Source organism: Odocoileus virginianus, chromosome 19, assembly GCF_023699985.2.
Source record: "Odocoileus virginianus isolate 20LAN1187 ecotype Illinois chromosome 19, Ovbor_1.2, whole genome shotgun sequence".
Lineage (NCBI taxonomy): Eukaryota > Metazoa > Chordata > Mammalia > Artiodactyla > Cervidae > Odocoileus > Odocoileus virginianus.
In genome coordinates, this window is record NC_069692.1 from 19741304 (window position 1) to 19766422 (window position 25119).

At 35.6% G+C, this 25119-nt stretch overlaps 1 protein-coding gene across 4 annotated transcripts; it reads left to right on the forward strand.

Annotated features, from left to right (window-relative positions):
- The first annotated feature begins 30 nt into the window (after positions 1–30).
- On the forward strand, positions 31–25119 carry ZUP1 (zinc finger containing ubiquitin peptidase 1). 4 transcript variants are annotated; one of them, XM_020901727.2, is made up of 11 exons: positions 37–272; positions 813–990; positions 3077–3652; positions 6872–6982; positions 8762–8883; positions 10742–10910; positions 13780–13968; positions 14259–14424; positions 21716–21867; positions 22923–23143; positions 24868–25119. In XM_020901727.2, exons 3-11 carry the CDS (start codon positions 3091–3093, stop codon positions 24913–24915), a joined length of 1740 nt encoding a protein of 579 aa, XP_020757386.2. In that variant the 5' UTR covers positions 37–272; positions 813–990; positions 3077–3090; the 3' UTR covers positions 24916–25119. The 4 variants fall into 4 exon arrangements, with proteins under 4 accessions (XP_070306023.1, XP_020757386.2, XP_020757382.2 ...); XM_020901723.2 differs by having other exon boundaries at positions 38–272; positions 813–1211; XM_020901724.2 differs by having other exon boundaries at positions 38–272; positions 813–1156.

Sequence of the window (25119 nt, forward strand, 5' to 3'; positions counted from 1 at the left end):
TCCATCCATTCATTTAATTCATTTTACAACGTAGTATTGACGGAGGGACTAATCCGTGCCAGACTTTATTTGATGTCGGAGGTACAATAGTGTACACAACGGATAAAAATCCTGACCTCATGGAACTTCATTTTCTTTAACTTCATTCACTTCTTCCTATCTTCTCTGCTCATTTGTTTCAACCTTTCAGTTGAAAAATTTTGGATTCCGTAACATCTGTGGATTTTTTTTGCAGAATAGTAGCCACTGATGTATGAAATAAATAACTCCAGGTAAAGTACTCTTCATTTATTATAACACACATATAGCCTTGTTCAACACGTAATTCAACCTTGGGGTTGAACAAGCAGTATTGAAAGCAGATTGTTTTCTCTATGCAGTGCTAGGCACAGAATATGCAAGATAAATGACACATGATTCCTTCCCCAAAGAAGCTCCTGTTTTCCATCTCTGGGTCTTTTTTGTTCTCTTTTCTGAGGAAATTTTTGGGTTACCTTACAGCTCTCTATTGATATGATTTTTTAAATTCTGATATTGTATTTTTTAAATACCAAGAGCTGTTTCATATTTTTTAAGTCAGGGGTCAAAATAGCGTTATCTTGTAACCTTGAGGCAAGAACAGGTCTTTGTCACCCTCCATAGTTAGGGGTTTGGCACGCTATAACATTATAAGTCCTTGATTGATGATGTAATAGAGTGCTACTCAGTCAGGCCCTAGATAGTGGGTATTGTGGATTCGTGTAATGCCTTAGGACCCAACCTGGGAATTCATTCATAGAGACCTCTGAGTCTAGTGTCTCCTCTTAAATTAGGCGTTGGAACCTTGACGGGAAAGCGACTACGACTCCCAGAATGCACTACGACCCAGATTAGCGTGCAGAGGTTCATGCTGGGATTCCTTCTCTTCCGGGCAAAAGAGGAAAAGCTTTTTTGAATTTGCGTCTGGAGGCTGAGGCTTTTCAGAGTCGCTGGTTCTCTTCTCGGTTAACCGTGAGTCTCTGGGTAAAAAGAAGGGCCTACCTCAGTTTTTCAGGCCGGGAAAAGTAATCGACACTGCGCAGCACTCCTTTGCCCGCGAGCCAGACGGCATCTGCTGCGGCATCCGAAGAGGAAGCCAAGCATAGGGCTGTGTGACAGAGGCCAGCTCGCCAGGCCGGTAGGAACTGACCACCATCCCAGCCCCGGATCCCTAGGCCCAACGCTTTGACCCAGTTAGTAATCGGGACTGGTTTCATGTCCTGGCCTTGGGACGTTGGCATGGACCTTTAGGCAGGCTCCCGCACCTCTCGCCTACCTCCACACATCTGTCATCCACTTGTTCTGATCTAAGTGTTGGGGAGCTCAGGCACAGCCTTCTGGGTCTAGCTGTATCCCGGCCCGGGAAAAGAAGAAACTTCTCTGGGTGTCACGTTCTTTGCACTGGTGGTTTGGGAGAATTTACATCAAAATCAGAGACTTTTCACTTGTCTGAGGAAAAAGGGGGCGGGGGAAAAGAGGAAGTTGGGCAATCTTACAAAACTAAGTTTATTTAAATAGTGGGGATAGTTTCCTTATTTTCACTTTGTTTTAAAACAGTTTCTAGCTGAAAGATAGCCTAGATAGTAGAAGGTTGTGACTGTGCTTGCTTTTAAAAAACGTCTTAGCAAAATCACTTTTGTGTCATAGCCAAAACTTTGTAAAACCCAGAAGTGACTGCTGATTCAGTACAACTCATTTTGTAGGCCGAACCTCAGATAGGTGAGGTGTCTCATCTAAAATTATGAAACCTGAGATTATAACCCAGTTCTCTTGACTCTGGAATCAGTGCTCTTTTTAACTCTGCTCACTGTGCTTTTATATTTTGGGTGGAGAGTGCAGCTCTGGAGCCTGACTGGGTTAGCATTTTGGCTAACCATTTTTTGGTGCTGGTGACTTTGAGCCAGTTTCCTTCATTTAGAATGATCTTGTGTGCCCAGTCAATTCAGTCCTTACAACCACATGGACTATATAGCCTGACAGGCTCCTCTGTACATGGGATTTTCATGGCAGGAATACTGGAGTGGGTTGCTATGCCCTCCTCCTCGGGATCTTCCTGACCCAGGGATCCAACCTGCGTCTCCTGCATTGCTGGTGAATTCTTTACCGCTGAGCCATCAGTGAATCCCAGAATGGTAGTAATGGTGCTTAAATTAGTTTGACATGTAAAATTCTTTAACTGTTAACTGCTATTATGAAATTTGTTTATTTGTGCAACTCATTATTAATAACTTTAAAAAGTTTTTGTATTTAGATGTATTGGTTGATAAGGTTTCTTCTCTTTGTTTTCTCTTACTTGGCTTATTTTACCTGGGCGAGTTTATATACGTTATTTTTTCTTCACCTCAGTCCAGACACACTTTGAAATTTTTGAAAAATTGTTTAATATGCAGTATCATTGCCTTTGTTTAGGGATTCCCTGGTGGCACAGACAGTAAAGAGTCTGACCCAGGGCTCCATCCCTGGGTCAGGAAGATCCCCTGGAGAAGGAAATAACAACTCACTCCAGTATTCTTGCCTGGAAAATCCCATGGATGGAAGAGCCTGATGAACTACAGTCCACAAGAGTCAGACACGCCTGAGCATCTTCACTTTCGCTTTGCCTTTGTTTTATCCAAACTATGAACTTGAAATACAGTAGTGAAGATTTGGTTGAGATTTATAAATAAATTCGTGTATTTGAGGAACAGTAAGGACAGTGAAGACGGAGGAGCCTGGTAGGCTGCAGTCCATGGGGTTGCTAAGAGCCGGACACGACTGAGTGACTTCACTTTCACTTTTCACTTTCATGCATTGGAGAAGGAAATGGCAACCCACTGTAGTGTTCTTGCCTGGAGAATCCCAGGGACGGGGAGCCTGGTGGGCTGCCGTCTGTAGGGTTGCGCAGAGTCAGACACGACTGAAGTGATTTAGCAGCAGCAGCAGCAAGGACATTGAAAATTTCTTCATCTAAATAATCTAGTTATAAATAACAAATATAGTTGTTCCAAATCCTTTTATAAAATGTATTTTCTTGGTCTTCAGCTCTTACTAACATAAATAACATTGTATTCTTTTCTAGTTACCTGCTCTACCATGCTATCTTGTGATATTTGTGGTGAAACAGTATCCTCAGAACCAGACATGAAGGCTCACCTCCTAATTGTTCACATGGAAAATGAAGTTATATGTCCATTTTGCAAGTTGTCAGGTGTGAATTATGATGAAATGTGTTTTCATATTGAAACTGCTCATTTTGAGCAAAATGAACTAGAAAGAAACTTTGAGAGGATCAATACAGGACAGTATGGAACTTCCGATAACAGGAAGGACAGCAGCCTACAGTGTAGAGCAGACATTAATTCAGGTATTCATTCAGCTTGTGCATCTAATCAGCCGAAGATTTCAGCTCAAAGCCTGCCAAAGGATGGTACTTTAAAACATAAAGACTTTTATTCAGAGAACTTAACTGAATCTAGAAAATTCCTGAAAAGTATGGAAAAACAGTCTGACCGAACCAAACTTAAAGAATCAATTTATGAAACAATGTACAGTCCTCCTGAATGTCCATTCTGTGGAAAAATAGAAGATAATAGTCAAGATATGGAAACTCATGTGAAAACAAAGCATGCTGATCTTTTAGACACTCCATTAGAAGGTAAAGTATTCATTTTATATAATAAGTAGCATTAGTCTCAATTTAATATGTAGTATCCCAAAAGTTGGTTTGTAAATAAGATTACTACAAATGTGTTTTTAATTTCAGTTTATAGCATTGCTCATTTGCCATTACTATAATATGAAACTACTATAATGGCAAAGAGTTTTGATGCAAACAATACATGTTTCATCTACTTCGAAAGTAGCTGTAGAAACTTTCTGAGGAGAAGTAGACTCACAGTCTAGTTTCCAGAGGAAGAAAGTGAAAATGAAAGTGTTAGTTGCTCAGTCCTGTCTGACTCTTTGTGATCTCATGGACTGTAGCCTACAAGGTTCTTCTGTCCATGAAATTCTCAAGGCAAGAATACTGGAGTGGGTTACCATTTCCTTCTCCAGGGGATATTTCCAACCCAGGGATGGAACCTGGGTCTCTTGCATTGCAGGCAGATTCTTTACCATCTAAGCCACAGGGAAGACCCAGAGGGTATTCTTTTATTTACCACCAGGCCAGTGGCATCTGGATTGTCTGGGATTCTGATTTTCTGTTACTGAGTCCTACTATGATTCTTTTTTGATTAGAGAGCAAACTTTATGATTTAAGTTCTTTTGAATTTGTTGAAGTTGTTGAAACTTGTTTTATGTCCTAAGATATGGGATGTGGTCTGTCTTAGCACATGTTCACATGTTCCATAGACATTTGAGGAAAAAAATGTATATTCTGCTGTTGTTGGATCAAGTGTTCTATATTTGTCAGTTAGAGTGTGTTGTTTGATTGTGTTCAGATCTTCCATGTCCTTATTGATTTCCTGTCTAGCCGTTCTACCAGTTTTTGGACGGAGGTTAAAGTTCCCAATCATGATCTCTAAATATCTATATATCCCAGTGTATTTGTCTGTTTTTCCTTTAGGCTCTATCAGACTTGTTTCATGTATTCTGAGGCTCTGTTGTTGGTGCATACACATTTAGAATCATGTGTCTCTTTGATACTGTTGACTTTTAAGAATAATTTATATATTGTGGATGCACATCCTTTATTGGATTCTGCAAATTTTTTTTGCAAATATTTCACAGATATTTTCTCCCAGTCTGAGACTTGTCTTTTCATTCTCTTAACAGTGTCTTTCACAGATCAGAAGTTTTTACTTTTAATGAAGTTTGCCTTATTTGATTTCTTTTTTCATGGGTGGTGCTTTTGGTGGTGTATCAAAACTCTGTCAAACCCAAGGTCACCTTTCCCATGTTATCTTCTAGAAATTTTGAATTTTACATTTAAGTCTGATTCATTTGAATAATTTTTATGAAAGGTTAAGGAGGAGGGCATATATTCGTGTTTTGGATTTTAATAAATGCTATTTTTTAGGGAAGTTTCGAGTTTACATTAAAATTTAATAGAAAGTACAGAGAGTACCCAAGTACACCCCATCCCTGTATCCTCATAAACTCCTCTGCCATTCAACAACCAACCCATACCAAGTGAAACATTTGTCAAAGTCAGTGAATCTACATTGATGTCAATGTCACCCAAAGTCCATGTTTATATTAGGGTTCACTCTTGGTGATGTACACAGGTTTTGACAAATGTATAATGACATGAACCCACCATTTAGTATTTAGTATCATACAGAATAACTTCACTGCCCTGAAAATCCCCTATACTCCACCTGTTCATCCTTCCCTCCCTGTGGCCACTGGCTACTGTTGATCTTTTTATTGTCTCCATATTTTTGCCTTTTCCAGAGTGTCATATAATTGGAATCATATGCCTTGTAGCTTTTTCATATTGATTTATTTCACTTAGCAATGTGCATTTAAGATTCCTCTGTCTTTTTATGGCTTAATAGGTTTTTTTTTTTTTACATTGAATAATCATCTTTTGGATGTTCCACAGTTTTTCTGTTCACCTACTGAAGGTCCCTTTGGTTGCTTCCAAGTTTTGGCAATTATGAATAAAGCTGCTATAAACTGTACTGGCTTTTGTGTGGACAGTACTTTTCAATTCATTTTGATGAACACAAGGGAATTCGTGATTTTGGCTCATGTAGTAATAGTGTGTTTGGTTTTATAAGAAATTGCCAGACTTTTTCAAAGTGATTGAACCCTTTTGCATTCCCACCAGCAGTGAATGAGAGTTCCTGTTGCTCATGTCCTTGCCAGCATTTGCTGTTGTCAGTGATTTTGTTGTTGCTGTTCAGTCACTAAGTCACATCCAATTCTTCGTGACCCCTATGAACTGTGGCACACAAGGCTTCCCTGTCCTTCAGTATATCCCTGAGTTTACTCAAACTCCTGTCCATTGAGTCAGTGATGCCATCCAACCATCTCATTCTCTGTCACCCACTCCTCTTGTCCTCAGTCTTTTCCAGCATCAAGGTCTTTTCCAAAGAATGGCTCTTCATATCAGGTGGCCAGTGGCCAAAGTATTGGAGCTTCAGCTTCAGCATCAGTCCTTCCAATATATTCAAGGTCGATTTCCTTTAGGATTAACTGGTTTGATCTCCTTGCTGTCCAAGGGACCCTCAGAAGTCTTCTCCAGCACCATAGTTCAAAAGCATCAATTCTTCAGCTCTCAGCCTTCTTTACGGCCCAACTCTCACATCCATACATAACTAGGAAAAACCAGAGTTTTGATTATACAGATTTTGACTATCCAGATTTTGGTCATTCTAATATGTATGTAGTGTTGTTTTATTTTAATTTGTGATTTTCTAATAACATCTTCTGTACCCAGTATCAGCTAGGTCTTGGTCTTACAGAGGTACCATTTCTCTCTTGGGCAAGTTGTACCTGTCTGTCTGCAATGCTGCTTAATGGATGCAGCTCTTGGATCTTATGCTCCCAACTAGGGCATTTGATCCCAGTGTCCAGCTTTATGCTGAATGCTTGAATTCTGCATATCACCACTTAGTTTGGAGGGTACTGAGAATCCAGCCCGCAAAATCCATTTCTAGATTGACCACTACTTACCATTTGATTTCCCTTTCTACTTTTCTTATTTTGACTACAGAGCTGATTATTTATTGTTAATGTTTTCTTTCACTGTAGTGATAAGAGGTTTGTGCTTATGCTGTCTTTCATCTAGAAGTAGAAAATTGCTTTGAATCCAGCTACAAAGAGCTTTTACTTAATAAAGTTAGTGAGTAGTAGACAGTCTTTGACTTGATGTGAAAAATCTAAAGATTTTAAAAATAAAACCAACTAAATTATATCTCTAATACAGACTGTAATCAACTACTCTATGACTGCCCTATGTGTGGGCTTATTTGTACAAACTACCATATTCTGCAGGAACACGTTGACTTGCATTTGGAAGAAAGCAGCTTTGGACAAGGTATGATTATATGTTTAAAGATAAGGATGTTATGATTTAATTTCTACTTCCTAGGACATTATCTACTTTTTAGATTAGTATTATAGAGGGGAAGAAAACACGTTGGTTAAAAATAAATCTTTCCCTTAAAAAATTTTAATACAGCTTCAATTTGTCAAAAATTTTTCACAGAAAAGATTGTAAAGGATTAACTGGTGTGACCAACAATTGAATTAGGGGTGTACATCCAGGGTTTTGACCCAGAACATCAGAAGATATTGACATATTGTACCATTTTTAAAGTCTTTTTGATTTGAAATTTGAGGCCATTCTTTTAACAGCTGGAATTAATTGAATTTAACATCTTATTAGTAAATATTGTTCATGAACTCAGAAGCTGCCATATGGCACATGTAATTTTAAAAAGAATGTGAAGTATGTGACTTCAAAGTTTTTCAAGTACATTTTCAACTACTCTTCTAGCTTCTTTATTACCATGACTAGTTTTATAAGAGATTCTAAAGTTTTCTTCTGTTCCCCTATCTTTTTTGCTAGTGGCATTGATTAAGTAATCATGATGGTGCCTTAGAAGTGGAAAGATCCTATATGAGTTTCACAATTCCATTGAAACAAAATATAAAGTAGACCAAAAGAGAAAGCAGTTGTGTTCTACTGGATATCAGTTTCTTAAGGTACATAGATATCTCCTGTCAATGTAGAGGTTTCTAGTATTCATTATCAACGATCCTAGTACCAGTTAGTGATGTCCATGGATAGCATTATACCGATCACTCAGCCTAATACCAAGATGAGAATTGCTGGAGTAAAGATGGAACAGTTCTTCACTGTGTTGGTTTTTTACTAATTACTGTGGAAGAATAACTCTGAAGTTGAGTTTCTGATAAGCTTATGATAAGCTTTGTATGCTGCTGCTACTGAGTCACCACTGAGCCCCCAGGGAGACCCAAGCTTTGAATGGGTACATGAGTTACTCTGTTACATCCATAGGCTTACACGTGGGCTGTGTGTACTCCATAGGCTGGAGTCTGAGGTGAATCTGAGCAAATCACTGTAGATAGCCTCGTAAGTATGCTAAAAATCAGTATTGGATTGCGTATTTCCACCAGTAGAAATGGGGACCAGTAGGAAGAGGTATCAGAGGCTGAGAGATTTGAAGGGAAAGAAAGAATATTCAGATACATAATTAAACCATCAAATTGGGAGATCAAGGAGATGCTAGCCAGAGGGCACTGAATAATGGATGTGTAGGACACTGGATAGAGAGCAAAATGGGCAAGTTATACTATTTGCTTGAGGTCAGACATTAGGTTATGATCTAATTTCTGTACTTTGCTCACTTGTTTTTTTATTCTCTTAATTATTTCCACACACTGCACCCCCCCCCCCCAAGTATTTCTCTTAAAAACCAATCTGCCTTATATGTATTTATAAGGGGCACCACTCCAGGGTGCTACTTAATTTCTCTTAAGTTTTGGTTTCTTCAATAGATAATAATACTTCCTAACTGTTATGAAGATCCAAATGAGATAATTAATGATAATTAATGAGAATTGTTTGTTACAGCCTAAACATTCAGTGAATATTAGTGATTTAAGTGGAGGTTGTACCCTTATAGAGGCAGTTTAAGTTCTGCTGGATTTATATTCAGTGTTTCTATGACATCATAGTCATGAATAAATGGCAAAATAATAGCCTTTATTCCATTTAAAAAATGTGTACTAACATATAAGTGAGCCTTGATTGCAGTCTTTTATTCTAAACATTAAAAATATATAATAGGTGTGAATAGAGTGCAGTGTTCTAGAGATCTAGAGTTGGCTCAACAGCTTCAACAGGAAGAAGACCGAAAGAGGAGATCTGAAGAATCAAGACAAGAAATGGAAGAATTTCAGAAGCTGCAGGTACAAAGATTAAGTATAATTATATTATTTTGGTTTAGTTAGAGTTGTGGTTTTCAAACATGCTATTAAGACTTCAGCCTATTATTTTTGTCTTTATTTAATACAAAATATTTTTTACATATATTTTTTATAGTTCATAACAACCACCATTCATAAGTATGCATTTACATACTGGGGTAAACACTTCTTTTAAAGTGGCAGTCCCCAACTTTTTTGGCACCAGGGACCAAGACAGTTTTTTCATGGACCTGGAGTGGCAGGGGGAATGGTTTCAGGTTGATTCAAGTGCATTATATTTGTTATGCTACTGATGATCTGACAAAAGTTTCAGACAGTAATGGAAGTGATGGGGACCGGCTATAAATACAGGTGAAACTTTGCTCATTCACCTCCTGTTAATTTCCGGCTATGTGGCCTGGTTCCTAACAGGTCATGAACTGGTACCGGTCTGTGGCCCTGGGGTTGGGGACCCTGATGTAAAGTATCTTACAGTCTTCCATGCTCCATGAAGTTATTTTAGATTTTTTTTTTTGAACAGCAGATGAAGAAATGGAAACAGAGTACTTATGTAGCTTAACTGGTTCAGGATTGGGCAGTATTAAATGGTGAAGCCTAATTTTAAACCTATGTTAATGGAGAAAACTAAGAAATTGAGACTCAGAATTTTAAATGTTTGTATAAATACTTAAAACTTAAACTTAGAATTAATGTCTCTTGAGCCTTAAATTCTTTTAGTGACTGCAGTTCAGGAATTTAGAAAGGACCATTTTTAATGGAAAATGCTTTTTTATGAAGTTTGAGCCCATCTTAGGTGTATCTACTGAACTAAACTGGTAGCTGCTTTTATATTTTAACAGCTTTTCCTACTCTTTTCAGTCTTAACTTGCTGTAGACTATGTAGTCATTTGCTAATAATGCTTATAGATTTTAAATGTTCTTTTTATATGTGCTTATAGGATAATGTGTGAATAAAAAGGGTTTATGAATGAATAGGTTTGAAAATGTTCAATTAAACAGGTTTGTGTACCTGATGTCTTCTTAAAGCCTTTAATATACTAATATGCATTGTACATATCATAATCTTCCTGAACTTGTTTGACCTCTAACTTTTTTTCCTCTGATTTCTTGCACATGGCTATTCTTTCCTTAGAATATCTAATTTAGGCTATTTTTCTCACCTGTGGTTCATCTATTTGCATAATTATTTTCCCACCAAGATTCAGAGGGAAAAAAAGTTGACTTTTCCTATATCTTCTCTACCTTGTATTATCAATACAAAAAGTTTTCAGTGTTTAAGGGAGTATAAGTTTATTATGTAACTTTGCAGGTTAGTTGTTTAGATCTCAGAAATATTTTTGTAGGGGCTGTTCTAACATATTATTTTAGATTTTCTGTCAGTGTGCAAAAACATAGTTCATTTACTGCATAGAGTGAATACCTGAGTGAATTGTGGATTAAGTAGGCCTTTTTAGGCTAGCCTAGGAACCAAGTAACAAGTACAGGTTCCTTGATAGGTTGTCTTGAAAAAAATCAGCAGTATGGTCAGAACTCATCTGCTTGTCACATTACCATTAGTAGGAAGATTGGATTCTCTACTTTCCCTACTTCAAGGGAAACAATTCTCTTGCCATGATGGTTGTTTGTAGAGAAGGGCTCTCTACAAAATCCTGTTATTAACTCAGGGATTTTTTTGTTGTGTTATCATTTTTCATAAAAATCTGTAAGTTGGCTCATATAGAAGTCTATAAACCAGAATGTTTCAAAATATCTTTCCAGATACATAAAATAGTGGTCAATTTCTCACCTCATTGATGTAAAGGAACATAAAAATTAAGTCATTTATTTTTATGTTCAATAGAGACAATATGGTTTAGATAATTCTGGAGGGTACAAACAACAGCAGCTACGAAATATGGAGATAGAAGTAAATAGGGGAAGAATGCATCCATCTGAATTTCATAGAAGAAAAGCTGATATGATGGAATCACTAGCTATTGGTGTTGATGATGGAAAAACAAAAACGTCTGGTGAGTATTTAAACATCCAAGTCATGGTTTTAATATTGCATACATCACTGAAGTAATAGGATTATTTGAATTGTGCTTGATTTTCACAACCCACAGTTTATATAGTTTTAGGTGAGACCATATATTCAAATAATTTTTTTGTGTGTTGTTTTAAAACTCCTGAACTTTTATTTTTATAGTAAATGATTCACTTTTATCTTGTATCAATTTACTTGACATTTGAAAACGGACCTTTGAGAATAGTTTTTATTGAGAGCTTACTATTTTCCAGACAATTGCTGTCTAGTAGAATGTAAATGAGCCACATAAATAATTTTAAATTTCCAATAGTCACATTAGAAAAATAAAAAAAGGCTAGATGAAATTAATTTTCATATTTTTCCAGTATGTCCAAAATGTATTTCAATGTGTAATCAGTATTAAAAATTATCAGCACAGTATTTTGCAATCTTTGTACATTCTTTAAAATCCAGTGTGTATTTTAGTTTGCAGAACATCTGAGTTTGGACAAGCCACATTTCAGGTGTTCAGATAACTATATGCAAATAGTTTCTGCCATATTGTTCAGTATAGTTTTAGACATTAAGACCTTTATATATATTGTATCATGTAACTTTCAAAAGAAAAATCTTGTGTATTAGATTTTTCTGGATGAGGGAATTGTGACTTAGAGAGGTTAAATTACTTTCCTAAGGTAAGGTTGGGCTTCCCAGGTGCCGCTAGTGGTAAAGAACCTGCCTTCCAATGCAGGAGACATAAGAGAGACAGTTTCAATCCCTGGGTTGGGAAGATCCCCTGGAGAAGGGCATGGCAACCAACCCACTCCAGTATTCTTGCCTGGTAAATCCCACGAACAGGAGCCTGGAGGGCTACAGTCCATAAGGTTGCAAAGAGTCAGACATGACTGAAGCAAATTAGCACAAGGTGAGGTTGTGTAGCTAGTTATTGGCCCAGTTGGTATTCACAATGAGATCTGCCTTGTTCCAAAGAATGTACTTTTTCCTGATATTGTCCATATTTTTAAAAAACATATCTGTTAGTATAGTTAAAAAAGATTATATGGAAACAACTTTTTTTCCTGCCACCCAATTTTTATGAAACTTAATGTTTTTAAGCTGTAAAATGTTTTATATGTATTTTAAGCCCCTGTGTACCCCTCTTTGATTTCTGATTTCTCCTCCTCCACAAAGGGAATCATCATCCCGAATTTGGTATTTATCAGTCTCATATGTGTTTTAGTAACTTTGTCTTGTATGTAAGTTTCCATAATAATATATAATCTTTTCTATTTTAAACTATGTGTAAGTTGGTGTACAATATGTATGCTCTGATTGGATTTGCTTAAATGTGTTGATTCTTACAACTGTGCTGCTTTCACTTTGCTGAATAGAATTTGCTTTTATGACTTACGTTGTTGCCAGTGTTTTATTCTTAAAAATTATGAACAGGTTTCCTCCTCAAAAGTTTCTTTAACATCCAGACTAGAAATACTAGGTTAAAGAGCATTTGCATAATTAATTTTGTTAAGAGTATTATGAAGTTGTTTTCTAGAATGTTTGTAACCTACATTAGGTCAGTGTGTTTTGACTCACACTTTATATTGTGACTCTTTTAAGTTTTTGCCATTTAATGGTGAGCTGCATCTCTTAATTGTATTTCTCTGATGACTCCTGAGCTCGTTTCTTCTGTAAATAACCTAGTCCCTTTTCTCGTCTCTGTTGGGTTGTTTGTCTTTTTCTTATTGATTTTTGAAAGTCCATTAAGTATTCAAGATGTTAATTCTTCATTGATTATATGAGGAGCAGTTTTCTTCTTCAAATCTATAATTTGCCTTGAATCCAGGTCTCCCTCATTGCAGGCGGATTCTTTACCCGCTGAGCCGCAAGGGAAGCCTGAGAACACTGCAGTGGTAGCCTGTCCCTTCTCCAGGGGATCTTCCCGACCCAGGAATCGGACCGGGGTCTCCTGCACTGCAGGCAGATTCTTTACCAACTGAGCTATCAGGGAAGCCCACATTTTGTATATGGTGTGTTTAATTAGGCAGAATTTTAAATTTGAATGTAATCAGATTTCTCAATCTTTTACTTTACTTGTGTCTTAAGTGTCTTATTTAAGAAATTCCTCCATCTTTGATATCATAAACATATCCCTTTATATTGTCTTTAAATATTTATACCCTTAAAATTGATAACCAGCAAGGACCTACTGTATAGCACAGGGGACTCTGTTCACTATTATATAATAACCGTAATAGGAAAAAGAATTTGAAAAAGAACAGAATTATGTATAACTGAATCACTTTGCTGTATACCTGAAACTATCACAGTGTTAATGTTAATCAACTATACTCAATATAAAATAAAAAGTTAAAAAAACTATATATATATATATATATATATGTACATAAAAACAATTCCTTCATGTAGATCTTGGTATTTCTTTATGCCAATTGGAAGTAATTATACCACATAAAAATCAACTCACTGTGATAAACCATAATGAAGTTTTTAAATTGGGAGCAAATTGATTAGAACTGAGCAGAGAATGATGTCCAGCAGAATGTATAATAAAATGGAGAGATAAGGACATTCATTCAGCAGTGTACTTTCATGTGCTAGGCCCTGCAGATGCAGAAATGAAAAAGGCAAACAATTTCAATTCAGCATAATAAGTAATATGCTAGTGTTAGGAACCTTGCATTGTGTGAAACAAGCAGGACAATGACTAAGACTATGTCAGTAAAAAGGTAGAAGATGGAATTGGCAGGATTTACATGTGCCCTTGAGAAAGAGATTGATACTGGAAATGTATGAGACATCCATGAAAGGTGATACCCTTCTAAACCTTCTAAATCTCTTTTCCACTTTAGGAGTTATGGAAGCACTTTATAGGTATTATCAGAATGCTGCCACAGATGTGAGGCGTGTGTGGCTTTCTGCAGGAGTGGATCACTTTCATTCATCTTTTGGTGATAAAGGTTGGGGTTGTGGTTACAGAAATTTCCAAATGCTGCTTTCATCATTATTGCAAAATGATGCTTATGGTGATAGCTTGAAAGGTATGTGAAATACAGACTCTGAATTTATCATCTAATAAAGTACATATGATGTGGAATGAAGTAATATACAGTATGCATATTAAAATTAATAGCTTTAATAAAGATGTATTTTAGTGGATATTTACATTAAAAATCTTCATTCTGGTTGTAGAAAGAGAAAATGATATAGTAGATGTCAGAAATGGTTGACTTAAAAGTGATAGCTTCTTGTAAAATATGTGATGTACTGCTAAATATTATTCAGCACTTTAGTAATTGTCATATTACATGTTTGCTTTCTATAATTTTAGATATGTCAGTTCCTTGCATTCCAAAGATTCAGTCTATGATTGAAGATGCTTGGAAGGAAGGTTTTGATCCCCAGGGTGCCTCTCAGCTTAATAACAGGTTACAAGGAACAAAGGCCTGGATTGGAGCATGTGAAATATATACCCTTCTCACCTCCCTAAGGATAAAGTATGTACTAAAAAGCCAAGTTAATGTTGTTGTCATATCTAGGAAGTTTTTGTTGTTTGTGTTTTTTATCAAAGGGATAGTTTAAAAATAAAATTTAAGTAGCATTAATAAAATGAAAGTCTTATAATGAAAACCAACCACACATACGCTGTTTCTTGCTCTTCTCTATTCTCAAGTCTTATTTCTTAGAGACGCTGTCACTTTCATTGTTTTTAAATAAGATGCTTTCATGGCTTTTTCTTGGTTTGTCAGCTTTAGACATTGTCTGTTGCATTCTTCTTATATCTCCCACCTGTTTCTCCTCACTTTTTATAATACGGTTAAATCTCCATTTTTATTAAGTTAGAGTCAACCATGTAAATATTATTCACTGATGATTTTATATCTTTCCTGGAAAGCTTTTTAAAGTTTTCCCTAAGAATTGCCTACTTTTTCTCTTTTACTGTTTGACTGCATCATGCTCACGTTTTTACAGATAACTCCACTTATGTAATCCGAGGTACTCCTTATTCCTGGAGATATTTTTCTTGAAGCCGATTGTCCTCTTCTGTAGTCTGGATTGTTTGCTTCTAGATCCTTTCCATAGCTCTAATCGTGTTGCATTTCTTCACTCTGTTGAATTGGATCCTGGAGTTTTTCCTGGATTCCATGTCTTTCTCATTTTTGGATTATTCTCTTTTACTTGAACACTTCCTTTATTAGCTTCCTAAGAAAGAATGCCTAGTCTTATTACTGAGTGATAGTTTGTGTTGCTGTATTATTCTTAACTCAAAATCATTTATGAATCAATACATTGTTCCTCTACTGGCTTCTAACAATCAGTATTACTTAATGAGAAGGCAAGACGTACCTGGAGAATCCTGTGGGCAGAGGAGCCTGGTGGGCTACAGTCCATGGGGTCGCAAAGAGTTGGGTATGACTAGGCACATAGTGGTTAAGAGCTTAGGCGTTTTGAAGTGAAGTTGCCTACAGCTGATTCTAGCTCTTTGCTTACCAGCTCTATAACTTGACTCTATGTTCGTAGCCTAGTTCCACCACTGAAAAAAGAACATGTAAATAGTGACTGATTCATACATAGAGTTGTAGTGATAATATTGTGCCTAAGACTGTGACTGGCATGTAGTAAGAGCTTAAGGGTTCACTGTTGTTTGATGAGTATGATCTCTCCATTTTCTTTATTTTGCTTTTTGGCACTCCTGTTTATTGGCCTCTGAACTTTTTTGACTTTTTGAGTTCACTGGTCGCGTCTCACTTTTTGATCTTTGCTTTTTGTTTTACTATCTGAATTCTCAACTTTATCTCCTCACTACTTTATTGAAATTTTTATTTTAACAATAATATTTTTCAACTTTAAGGAGTAATTTCATAGCATCACAGCCTTTTATGGTTGTAAATTTTTTCTATTCCTTGCATTTTTCTGTTTCCTCCATGTTAAATTAATTTCATGTCTATTTATTTTAGTCTGTTTAGAAGATTTTCTTCTAACTTTTAAAAATCCTTACTGTTTTTCCTAAAGTGAAGAACGCAGTACTAAAAAAGCTGATTGGCAGTCCTATAGGGTTTCATAGAGCTTGTAGTTGAGAAAACTTCGTTTCTGAGGTGGAAGTTTGCTGTGTGGTTGGAGAATCTCAACTATTAGTATAAGAGAGAGGTCTTTTCTCAGAGTCCATTCTTGCCTGTAGTTCCTCCATCAGGAGAGGTGAGGAGTTGATTATTGATTTGCTCTATTTATTCAACCTTCCAATTAATCTCTGTTTTCGGCCTCAGTACTTCCCTACCCAATACCTGGTGTTCATTAAACTTCTGTCCTCTTTTGGGTTTTAAGAAAGTTGTCTCTATTTCTTTGTATTCACTTTTATGTTTCCTCTCTCCTGCTATCCATTTTCCAGAAATGTGTGCCTGTTTCTTGTGAGTCCCTATTCTTTTTCTCCATAGGTGTTTAAATCATTTTCTCCTTCAGTATTATGTTGTTGGACTTTCAAGAGGCATCAGAGATAAATGCTTACGATCATCTAATAGAAAGTTTGCCTTAAGCTTCATGACTGTATATTTCCTTTTATGTTTGTTTCCAAGTCATTTTGCCAGTGTTTTACATCATTTCTATATATGAGTTATATTCAGAGATAAAAATACTTCTTAAATTTTAAATAGAAAAATGAATGTGTGTATAATAACTTTCTTGAATTATTAAATTCAAAGGACTGTTTTGATCTTGTTTTTGTTTCATTTATTTTTATTAGTTGGAGGCTAATTACTTTACAGTATTGTAGTGTTTTTTGTCATACATTGACATGAATTAGCCATGGATTTACATGTATTCCCCATCCCGATCCCCCCTCCCACCTCCCTCTACACCCGATCCCTCTGGGTCTTCCCAGTGCATCAGGTCCAAGCACTTCTCTCATGCATCCAACCTGGGCTGGTGATCTGTTTCACCATAGATAATATACATGTTTCAATGCTATTCTCTTGAAACATCCTACCCTCGCCTTCTCCCACAGAGTCCAAAAGTCTGTTCTATACATCTGTGTCTCTTTTTCTGTTTTGCATATAGGGTTATCGTTACCATCTTTCTAAATTCCATATATATGTGTTAGTATACGGTAATGGTCTTCATCTTTCTGGCTTACTTCACTCTGTATAATGGGCTCCCGTTTTATCCATCTCATTAGAACTGATTCAAATGAATTCTTTTTTAATGGCTGAGTAATATTCCATGGTGTATATGTACCACAGCTTCTTCATCCATTTGTCTGCTGATGGGCATCTAGGTTGCTTCCATGTCCTGGCTATTATAAACAGTGCTGCGATGAACATTGGGGTGCACATGTCTCTTTCATATCTGGTTTCCTCGGTGTGTATGCCCAGAAGTGGGATTGCTGGGTCATATGGCAGTTCTATTTCCAGTTTTTTAAGAAATCTCCACACTGTTTTCCGTAGCGGCTGTACTAGTTTGCATTCCCACCAACAGTGTAAGAAGGTTCCCTTTTCTCCACACCCTCTCCAGCATTTATTGCTTGTAGACTTTTGGATAGCAGCCATCCTGACTGGCGTGTAATGGTACCTCATTGTGGTTTTGATTTGCATTTCTCTGATAATGAGTGATGTTGAGCATCTTTTCATGTGTTTGCTAGTCATCTGTATGTCTTCTTTGGAGAAATGTCTGTTTAGTTCTTTGGCCCATTTTTTTATTGGATCATTTATTTTTCTGGAGTTGAGCTGGAGGAGTTGCTTGTATATTTTTGAGATTAATCCTTTGTCTGTTGCTTCACTTGCTATTATGTTCTCCCAGTCTGAGGGCTGTCTTTTCACCTTGCTTATAGTTTCCTTTGTTGTGCAAAAGCTTTTAAGTTTCATTAGGTCCCATTTATTTATTTTTGCTTTTGTTTCTGATATTCTGGGAGGTGGGTCATAGAGGATCCTGCTGTGATTTATGTTGGAGAGTGTTTTGCCTATGTTCTCCTCTAGGAGTTTTATAGTTTCTGGTCTTACATTTAGGTCTTTAATCCATTTTGAGTTTATTTTTATGTATGGTGTTAGAGAGTGTTCTAGTTTCATTCTTTTACAGGTGGTTGACCAGTTTTCCCAGCACCACTTGTTAAAGAGGTTGTCTTTTTTCCATTGTATATCCTTGCCTCCTTTGTCGAAGATAAGGTGACCATAGGTTCGTGGATTTATCTCTGGGCTTTCTATTCTGTTCCATTGATCTGTATTTCTGTCTTTGTGCCAGTACCATACTGTCTTGATGACTATGGCTTTGTAGTAGAGTCTGAAGCCGGGCAGGTTGATTCCTCCAGTTCCATTCTTCTTTCTCAAGATTACTTTGGCTATTCGAGGTTTTTTATATTTCCATACAAATTGTGAAATTATTTGTTCTAGTTCTGTGAAAAATACTGTTGGTAGCTTGATAGGGATTGCATTGAATCTATAGGTTGCTTTGGGTAGTATAGCCATTTTGACAATATTGATTCTTCCAATCCATGAACACGGTATGTTTCTCCATCTGTTTGTGTCCTCTTTGATTTCTTTCATCAGTGATTTATAGTTTTCTATGTATAGGTCTTTTGTTTATTTAGGTAGATATACTCCTAAGTATTTTATTCTTTTTGTTGCAATGGTGAATGGTATTGTTTCCTTAATTTCTCTTTCTGTTTTCTCATTGTTAGTGTATAGCAATGCAAGAGATTTCTGTGTGTTAATTTTATATCCTGCAACTTTACTATATTCGTTGATTAGCTCTAGTAATTTTCTGGTAGAGTCTTTAGGGTTTTCTATGTAGAGGATCATATCATCTGCAAACAGAGAGAGTTTCACTTCTTCTTTTCCTATCTGGATTCCTTTTACTGCTTTTTCTGCCCTGATTGCTGTGGCCAAAACTTCCAAAACTATGTTGAATAGTAGTGGTGAGAGTGGGCACCCTTGTCTTGTTCCTGATTTTAGGGGAAATGCTTTCAATTTTTCACCATTGAGGGTAATGCTTGCTGTGGGTTTGTCATATATAGCTTTTATTATGTTGAGGTATGTTCCTTCTATTCCTGCTTTCTGGAGAGTTTTAATCATAAATGGATGTTGAATTTTGTCAAAGGCTTTTTCTGCATCTATTGAGATAATCATATGGTTTTTATCTTTCAATTTGTTAATGTGGTGTATTACATTGATTGATTTGTGGATATTAAAGAATCCTTGCATTCCTGGGATAAAGCCCACTTGGTCATGGTGTATGATTTTTTTAATATGTTGTTGGATTCTGTTTGCTAGAATTTTGTTAAGGATTTTTGCATCTATGTTCATCAGTGATATTGGCCTGTAGTTTTCTTTTTTTGTGGCATCTTTGTTTGGTTTTGGAATTAGAGTGATGGTGGCCTCATAGAATGAGTTTGGAAGTTTACCTTCTTCTGCAATTTTCTGGAAGAGTTTGAGTAAGATAAGTGTTAGCTCTTCTCTAAATTTTTGGTAGAATTCAGCTGTGAAGCCATCTGGTCCTGGGCTTTTGTTTGTTGGAAGATTTCTGATTACAGTTTCGATTTCCTTGCTTGTGATGGGTTTGTTAAGATCTTCTATTTCTTCCTGGTTCAGTTTTGGAAAGTTATACTTTTCTAAGAACTTGTCCATTTCTTCCAAGTTGTCCATTTTATTGGCATAGAGCTGTTGGTAGTAGTCTCTTATGACCCTTTGTATTTCAGTGTTGTCTGTTGTGATCTCTCCATTTTTGTTTCTAATTTTGTTAATGTGGTTCTTCTCCCTTTGTTTCTTTATGAGTCTTGCTAATGGTTTGTCAATTTTGTTTATTTTTTCAAAAAACCAACTTTTAGCTTTGTTGATTTTTGCTATGGTCTCTTTAGTTTCTTTTGCATTTATTTCTGCCCTAATTTTTAAGATTTCTTTCCTTCTACTAACCCTGGGGTTCTTCATTTCTTCCTTCTCTACTTGCTTTAGGTGTAGAGTTAGGTTATTTATTTGACTTTTTTCTTTTGTTTCTTGAGGTAGGCCTGTAATGGTATGAATCTTTCCCTTAGCACTGCTTTTACAGTGTCTCATAGGTTTGGGGTTGTTCTGTTTTCATTTTTATTCATTTCTATGCATATTTTGATTTCTTTTTTTATTTCTTCTATGATTTGTTGGTTATTCAGAAGCGTGTTGTTTAGCCTCCATATGTTTGAATTTTTAACAATTTTTTCCCTATAATTGAGATCTAATCTTATGCACTGTGGTCAGAAAAGTTGACTGGAATGATTTCAATTTTTTTGAATTTACCAAGACTAGATTTATGGCCCACGATGTGATCTATTCTGGAGAAGGTTCCGTGTGCACTTGAGAAAAAGGTGAAGTTGATTGTTTTGGGGTGAAACGTCCTATAGATGTCAATTAGGCCTACCTGGTCCATTGTGTCCTTTAAAGTTTGTGTTTCCTTGTTAATTTTCTGTTTAGTTGATCTATCCATAGTTGTGAGTGGGGTATTAAAGTCTCCCACCATTATTGTGTTACTATTAATTTCCTCTTTCATACTCGTTAGCATTTGCCTTACATATTGCGGTGCTCCTATGTTGGGTGCATATATATTTATAATTGTTATATCTTCTTCTTGGATTGATCCTTTGATCATTATGTAGTGCAAAGGACTGTTTTAATGCCCTTAAAATTTTTCTTCTTTTCCTTTTTGACAGCCTGTTCACACTTTCAGATTATTTATACTATATCATGTTTTGAGCTTTTAAGTAATTTTTAAGGAAAGGAAAATTTTTGTTTAAAGTACCTGATATATCAAGCTGTTTTCTTGGTACCTGAAATAAATTAGTTCTTTGTAAAGCCTTTTTATTACTATACCCTCAATTTGTTTTCTAGTTATTTAAATGTCTTCCTTTTGCTCTCTATGAGTTTATCCATAGAATACTATTCTAATTCTAAATCTAAACCTGTAGTCAACTGCTAACCCAAGATCACTGTTCTTACTTTTTGATAACTTTTCCAGAAGTTCATTTCAGTATTTAAAGCTGAGGAGTAATCAGCTGAAAATTATCAACATTAAACTTGCTGATGCTGAAGATAGTAACTAGTGCAAAGTGGGTGTATTTGGAAACTTTATGGCCAAGCAAGACAAGAATAGGAAGGATATCTGTGCTGTACTTTAAAGTGAAAATAAAGCTTTTAATTGTTTTTCCTTTCCTTTATACTCAGTCTTTTTAAAATAGTTGTTGAGAAGTGTAAATAATGCTCCTGGTTAAAATAATTTGATTTATTCATGGTTGACTGCCTCTTGAGTAGACAGTACCAGCATGGTCTGTTGCCAAATAGTAGATAGATAGATGTATAGATGGGGGTACACACAGGTTTTCTGTGACCTTTACAGGTATTCTTTTCTTGCCTATTATTGAAATTTGAGAGAACTGACAGGAAGAATATTTAGGATATTTTTGATAGCTCCTTATGGCTGCTGAGGAATCAAAAATCAACTTCTAATTAATCATCAGGTTTAGAGACTTTAGAATAAAAGTCCCCATGTCTCAGGTTATATGTAGACTCTTTAAAATCAGGTATGATTCTCATTTACTACAAACGGAGATTTTCTGTGTGAGAAAATTTTTGTAACTTTGATAGCTGTCATCAACCTTAAGTTATTTAAAGAAATTGCTCCTAAAATAACAGTTTTCAGATAAATAATAAAATTTTATTTCTTCTTAGGAAAATAATGATGAAATAAAATTAATTAAAAATGTTTGCATTTTATAACTCCATTGATAAAAAAATTTTAAAAATATTTTCTAAATAATCCATTTTGTCAATTTTTTTATAGATGCCGTATTGTTGACTTTCACAAGTCAACTGGTCCTTTGGGTACACACCCTCGCTTATTTGAATGGATATTGAGCTACTATGCTTCAGAGAGAGAAGGAAGTCCAAAAGTAGTGTGTACATCTAAACCTCCTATCTATCTTCAGCATCAAGGTTAGTATAATTTATGGATACTGAGTGTAACTTATAAGATGACTTATTTATATAAGACAACTAATTAGCTTTTGCTTTAGGGTATGTTAAGATTCTTATAATGAGAGGAGAGAAGTATACTGATGTTACTTTGATTTTTAGAGCTATATCGTCATCATAATACATTGCAGTAATGGATGATATCCTTGATATCTTTGGAGGTACCTGATTCAGGGCTACCTCTTCCTTTATTTTTCATCGTTAATTTTTTTCAGGACTTTTCTCACTTCAATGAGGCCTTCCCTGACCACCCTTTAAATTTTTTAGCTCATTTTTCTATCCCTCTCTAGCACTGGCATTTCCTTACCCTCTTCCCTGCATTATTTTGCTTTAGCTAACATATATAAACTTTACTCATTTACCTTGTTTATGGAGTATTTCTTCCTATTAGAATGTAAACTCCATGAAAGCAGACATGTTTGTTTTGTTTGCTTTTGTGTCACTAAGCCTGGAACAGTGCCTGATGTATGGTTATTTCATGAAATATGTCAAGTGGATGATTTGGATTGACAGGAAGAAGGAGAAGTAAATGTTAGGAATTTCATTGTTTAGGATATAAGCTGTAAAAGTTAAGCCCTTCCCATTGAAATTTTCTTATATATAAATTAACTTTTGTTTACCTTTTGGAACCATGAGTTTTTGTTCTCCAGCAGTTAAATTTCAAATCCTTTTATCTGAGATCACTTGAATAAAAAGGATGATGGGATTAGGAAAGGAAACTAAAATATTTGGCATAGCAGAAGTAGAATATTTTGCCATGAAGCCTTTGGAAAACTAAAATTGAACAAAAGAAAACGAGGTTAAGAAATAGAACTAAAGTTTTGTGTCTGAGATCTGAAAGAATTCAGATAACCAATATGTCAGAGGGACTGACTGTATTCATATTCTAAACACACATAAAAAGTATATATAGGGTGTCTATATATTTGTGTGTGTATAGTAACTTACACCTATATGTAGCTGCTTAAATAGGTATCTCTCTCACATATATGTACTCTGTTTTGATTTTTCTATAGGTCATAGTCGAACAGTTGTTGGAATTGAAGAGAGAAAAAACCGAACATTATGTTTACTAGTATTTGATCCTGGATGTCCTTCTCGAGAAATGCAGAAACTCCTAAAGCAAGACATGGAAGTTAGCAGTCTCAAGCAACTACGGAAGTTTGTGGGGAATTTAAAACATAAGCAATACCAGATAGTGGCAGTAGAAGGTGTACTTTCTTCAGAGGAGAAAATTGTAAGTATCTGAATATTTTCCATGTGATGCTTGGACAGGTTGAACTTCAGAGTATAAAATTTTTAAGTTAAAAATCAATGTTATTCCTTTGTAACTCCTAACACCTCATTCTATAACATTAGATTGGCAAAGATATGTTGTTGTTCACTACATCATTTAATTCCAGAATGGACATCTTTAAATTTCAGATGATACCCAAATATTGTCAAATACTTTGCTCAGAACTTCATAAAAATATTTAATTTTATAATACATAATTTAATTTTGATTATCAGGGGAGTAATGAAAATGGCAGCAGTATGATAAAAAAGTCTAACTTAATCCAAGGAGTTCCAACTCATATTGGTCTTAGTTGATTAAATGTGATTCTAGAGATTCCTGAGGCTCTATGTTAGGCACTTGAATATATTGGATGTACTATTGGAGATATAATTATCACACTATTGAGAGAGTTAAGTTCTCTGAGGGACATGTTTTTCTTTCAGATTCAAGAACTGTTTATACACATAATACTTACTGGATATATACAATTCCAGAAATTAACTCCAGTAGTGTTGACTCGTTATCCCTTGCATTTAAGTGATGAGCAGTACATTATAGAAGAATTCCTAGAAAGTTGAACCCCTCCATTTGTATAAACAGAAGCTATATGGTAGCATATCAAATCTAGAAAATGCACAATTCTCTAATCTTGAAGAGGAAGAGTCCCTATTAGAGTATTCCACATTTGTTTCCCTCTAAAGAGAGAAGGGCTTTCCTTATGGCTCAGCTGGTAAAGAATCCTGCAATGTGGGAGACCTGGGTTCAACCCCTGGGTTGGGAAGATCCCCTGGAGAAGGGAACGCTTACCCACTCCAGTATTCAGCCTGGAGAATTCCATGGACTGTATAGTCTGTGGGGTCACAAAGAGTTGGACACGACTGAGCGACTTTCACTTTCACTTTCAAAGGGAGAAGAGACACCACAGTAGAGAGGAGCATTTATGAAGAATAATAGGATCATGAGGGAAAGGACTAAAGTTGTTTGAAATGAGATCTCTTTCATTTAGAGAGAGTAATCTTTGTAACTTCACAACTTGGGCTATAAAGGCCAGGATTGTTGAAGAAGTTCTTCAATTTAATTATAAGTTTCTTTGCAAATGTTTGTGCAAAGAGGTTTCTTTGCAATGACTTCAATACAAAAATTGCATTCCTTTTTTTTAACCCTATCATTTATTTGGCTGAATAAAGTTAGAGATTAATTTTAACTGTTAGAAAAAGCAAGATGCTTGTTCACCAATATACAGATAACGTTTGAGATCATAGATGAGATTAAATACAAAGATGGAGTTTAGCTGAGTATTTTATTTGGCTGTTGTCCTTCTGGTCTTGAAAGTGAGGCGTTGGTGGTATTTCTTTGCTCATAGTCTCATCTTTATCTCTCCTTCCCTGTTTTTACTTGTCTCTCTCTGAGTTTCAGCCAGATTTTTATTTTTGATTCATTATTCCATAAAAAGGTGATATTTTAAAAAAATTTTTTGCATTTTATCTTTATCTCAAATTTTATTTAATTTTTTATGGCTTGACTTTTAAAATGATTTCCTAAATTTGAAGTTGTACTATTCCTTACAGGATTTTCATTATCTAGAAAAACAATCCCAGATTTCAGTTTTTTTGATATTAGATGATAATGCATATTTTAATTAATTGACTTCTCACTTAACATTTTTAAAATTTCTTTTCAAGGCTAGGAGACAAGCTTCTCAAGTCTTTACAGCTGAGAAGATCCCTTGAAGAAGTCAGCATTTCAGTGGTTGTGGGATTTTACTTTGTTTTCCAAATTCTGGTATTAACCTTAATGCAACATATGAATTTCTTAATGCAACATGGATTTCTAAATACTCCATTTATATTTTAATTTCTAAAATGCCTAAATTGTACCTTTAGTGCTTCATTGTTTAGTAATTATTCCAATAAAATACCTTGCTTGCATTGTGA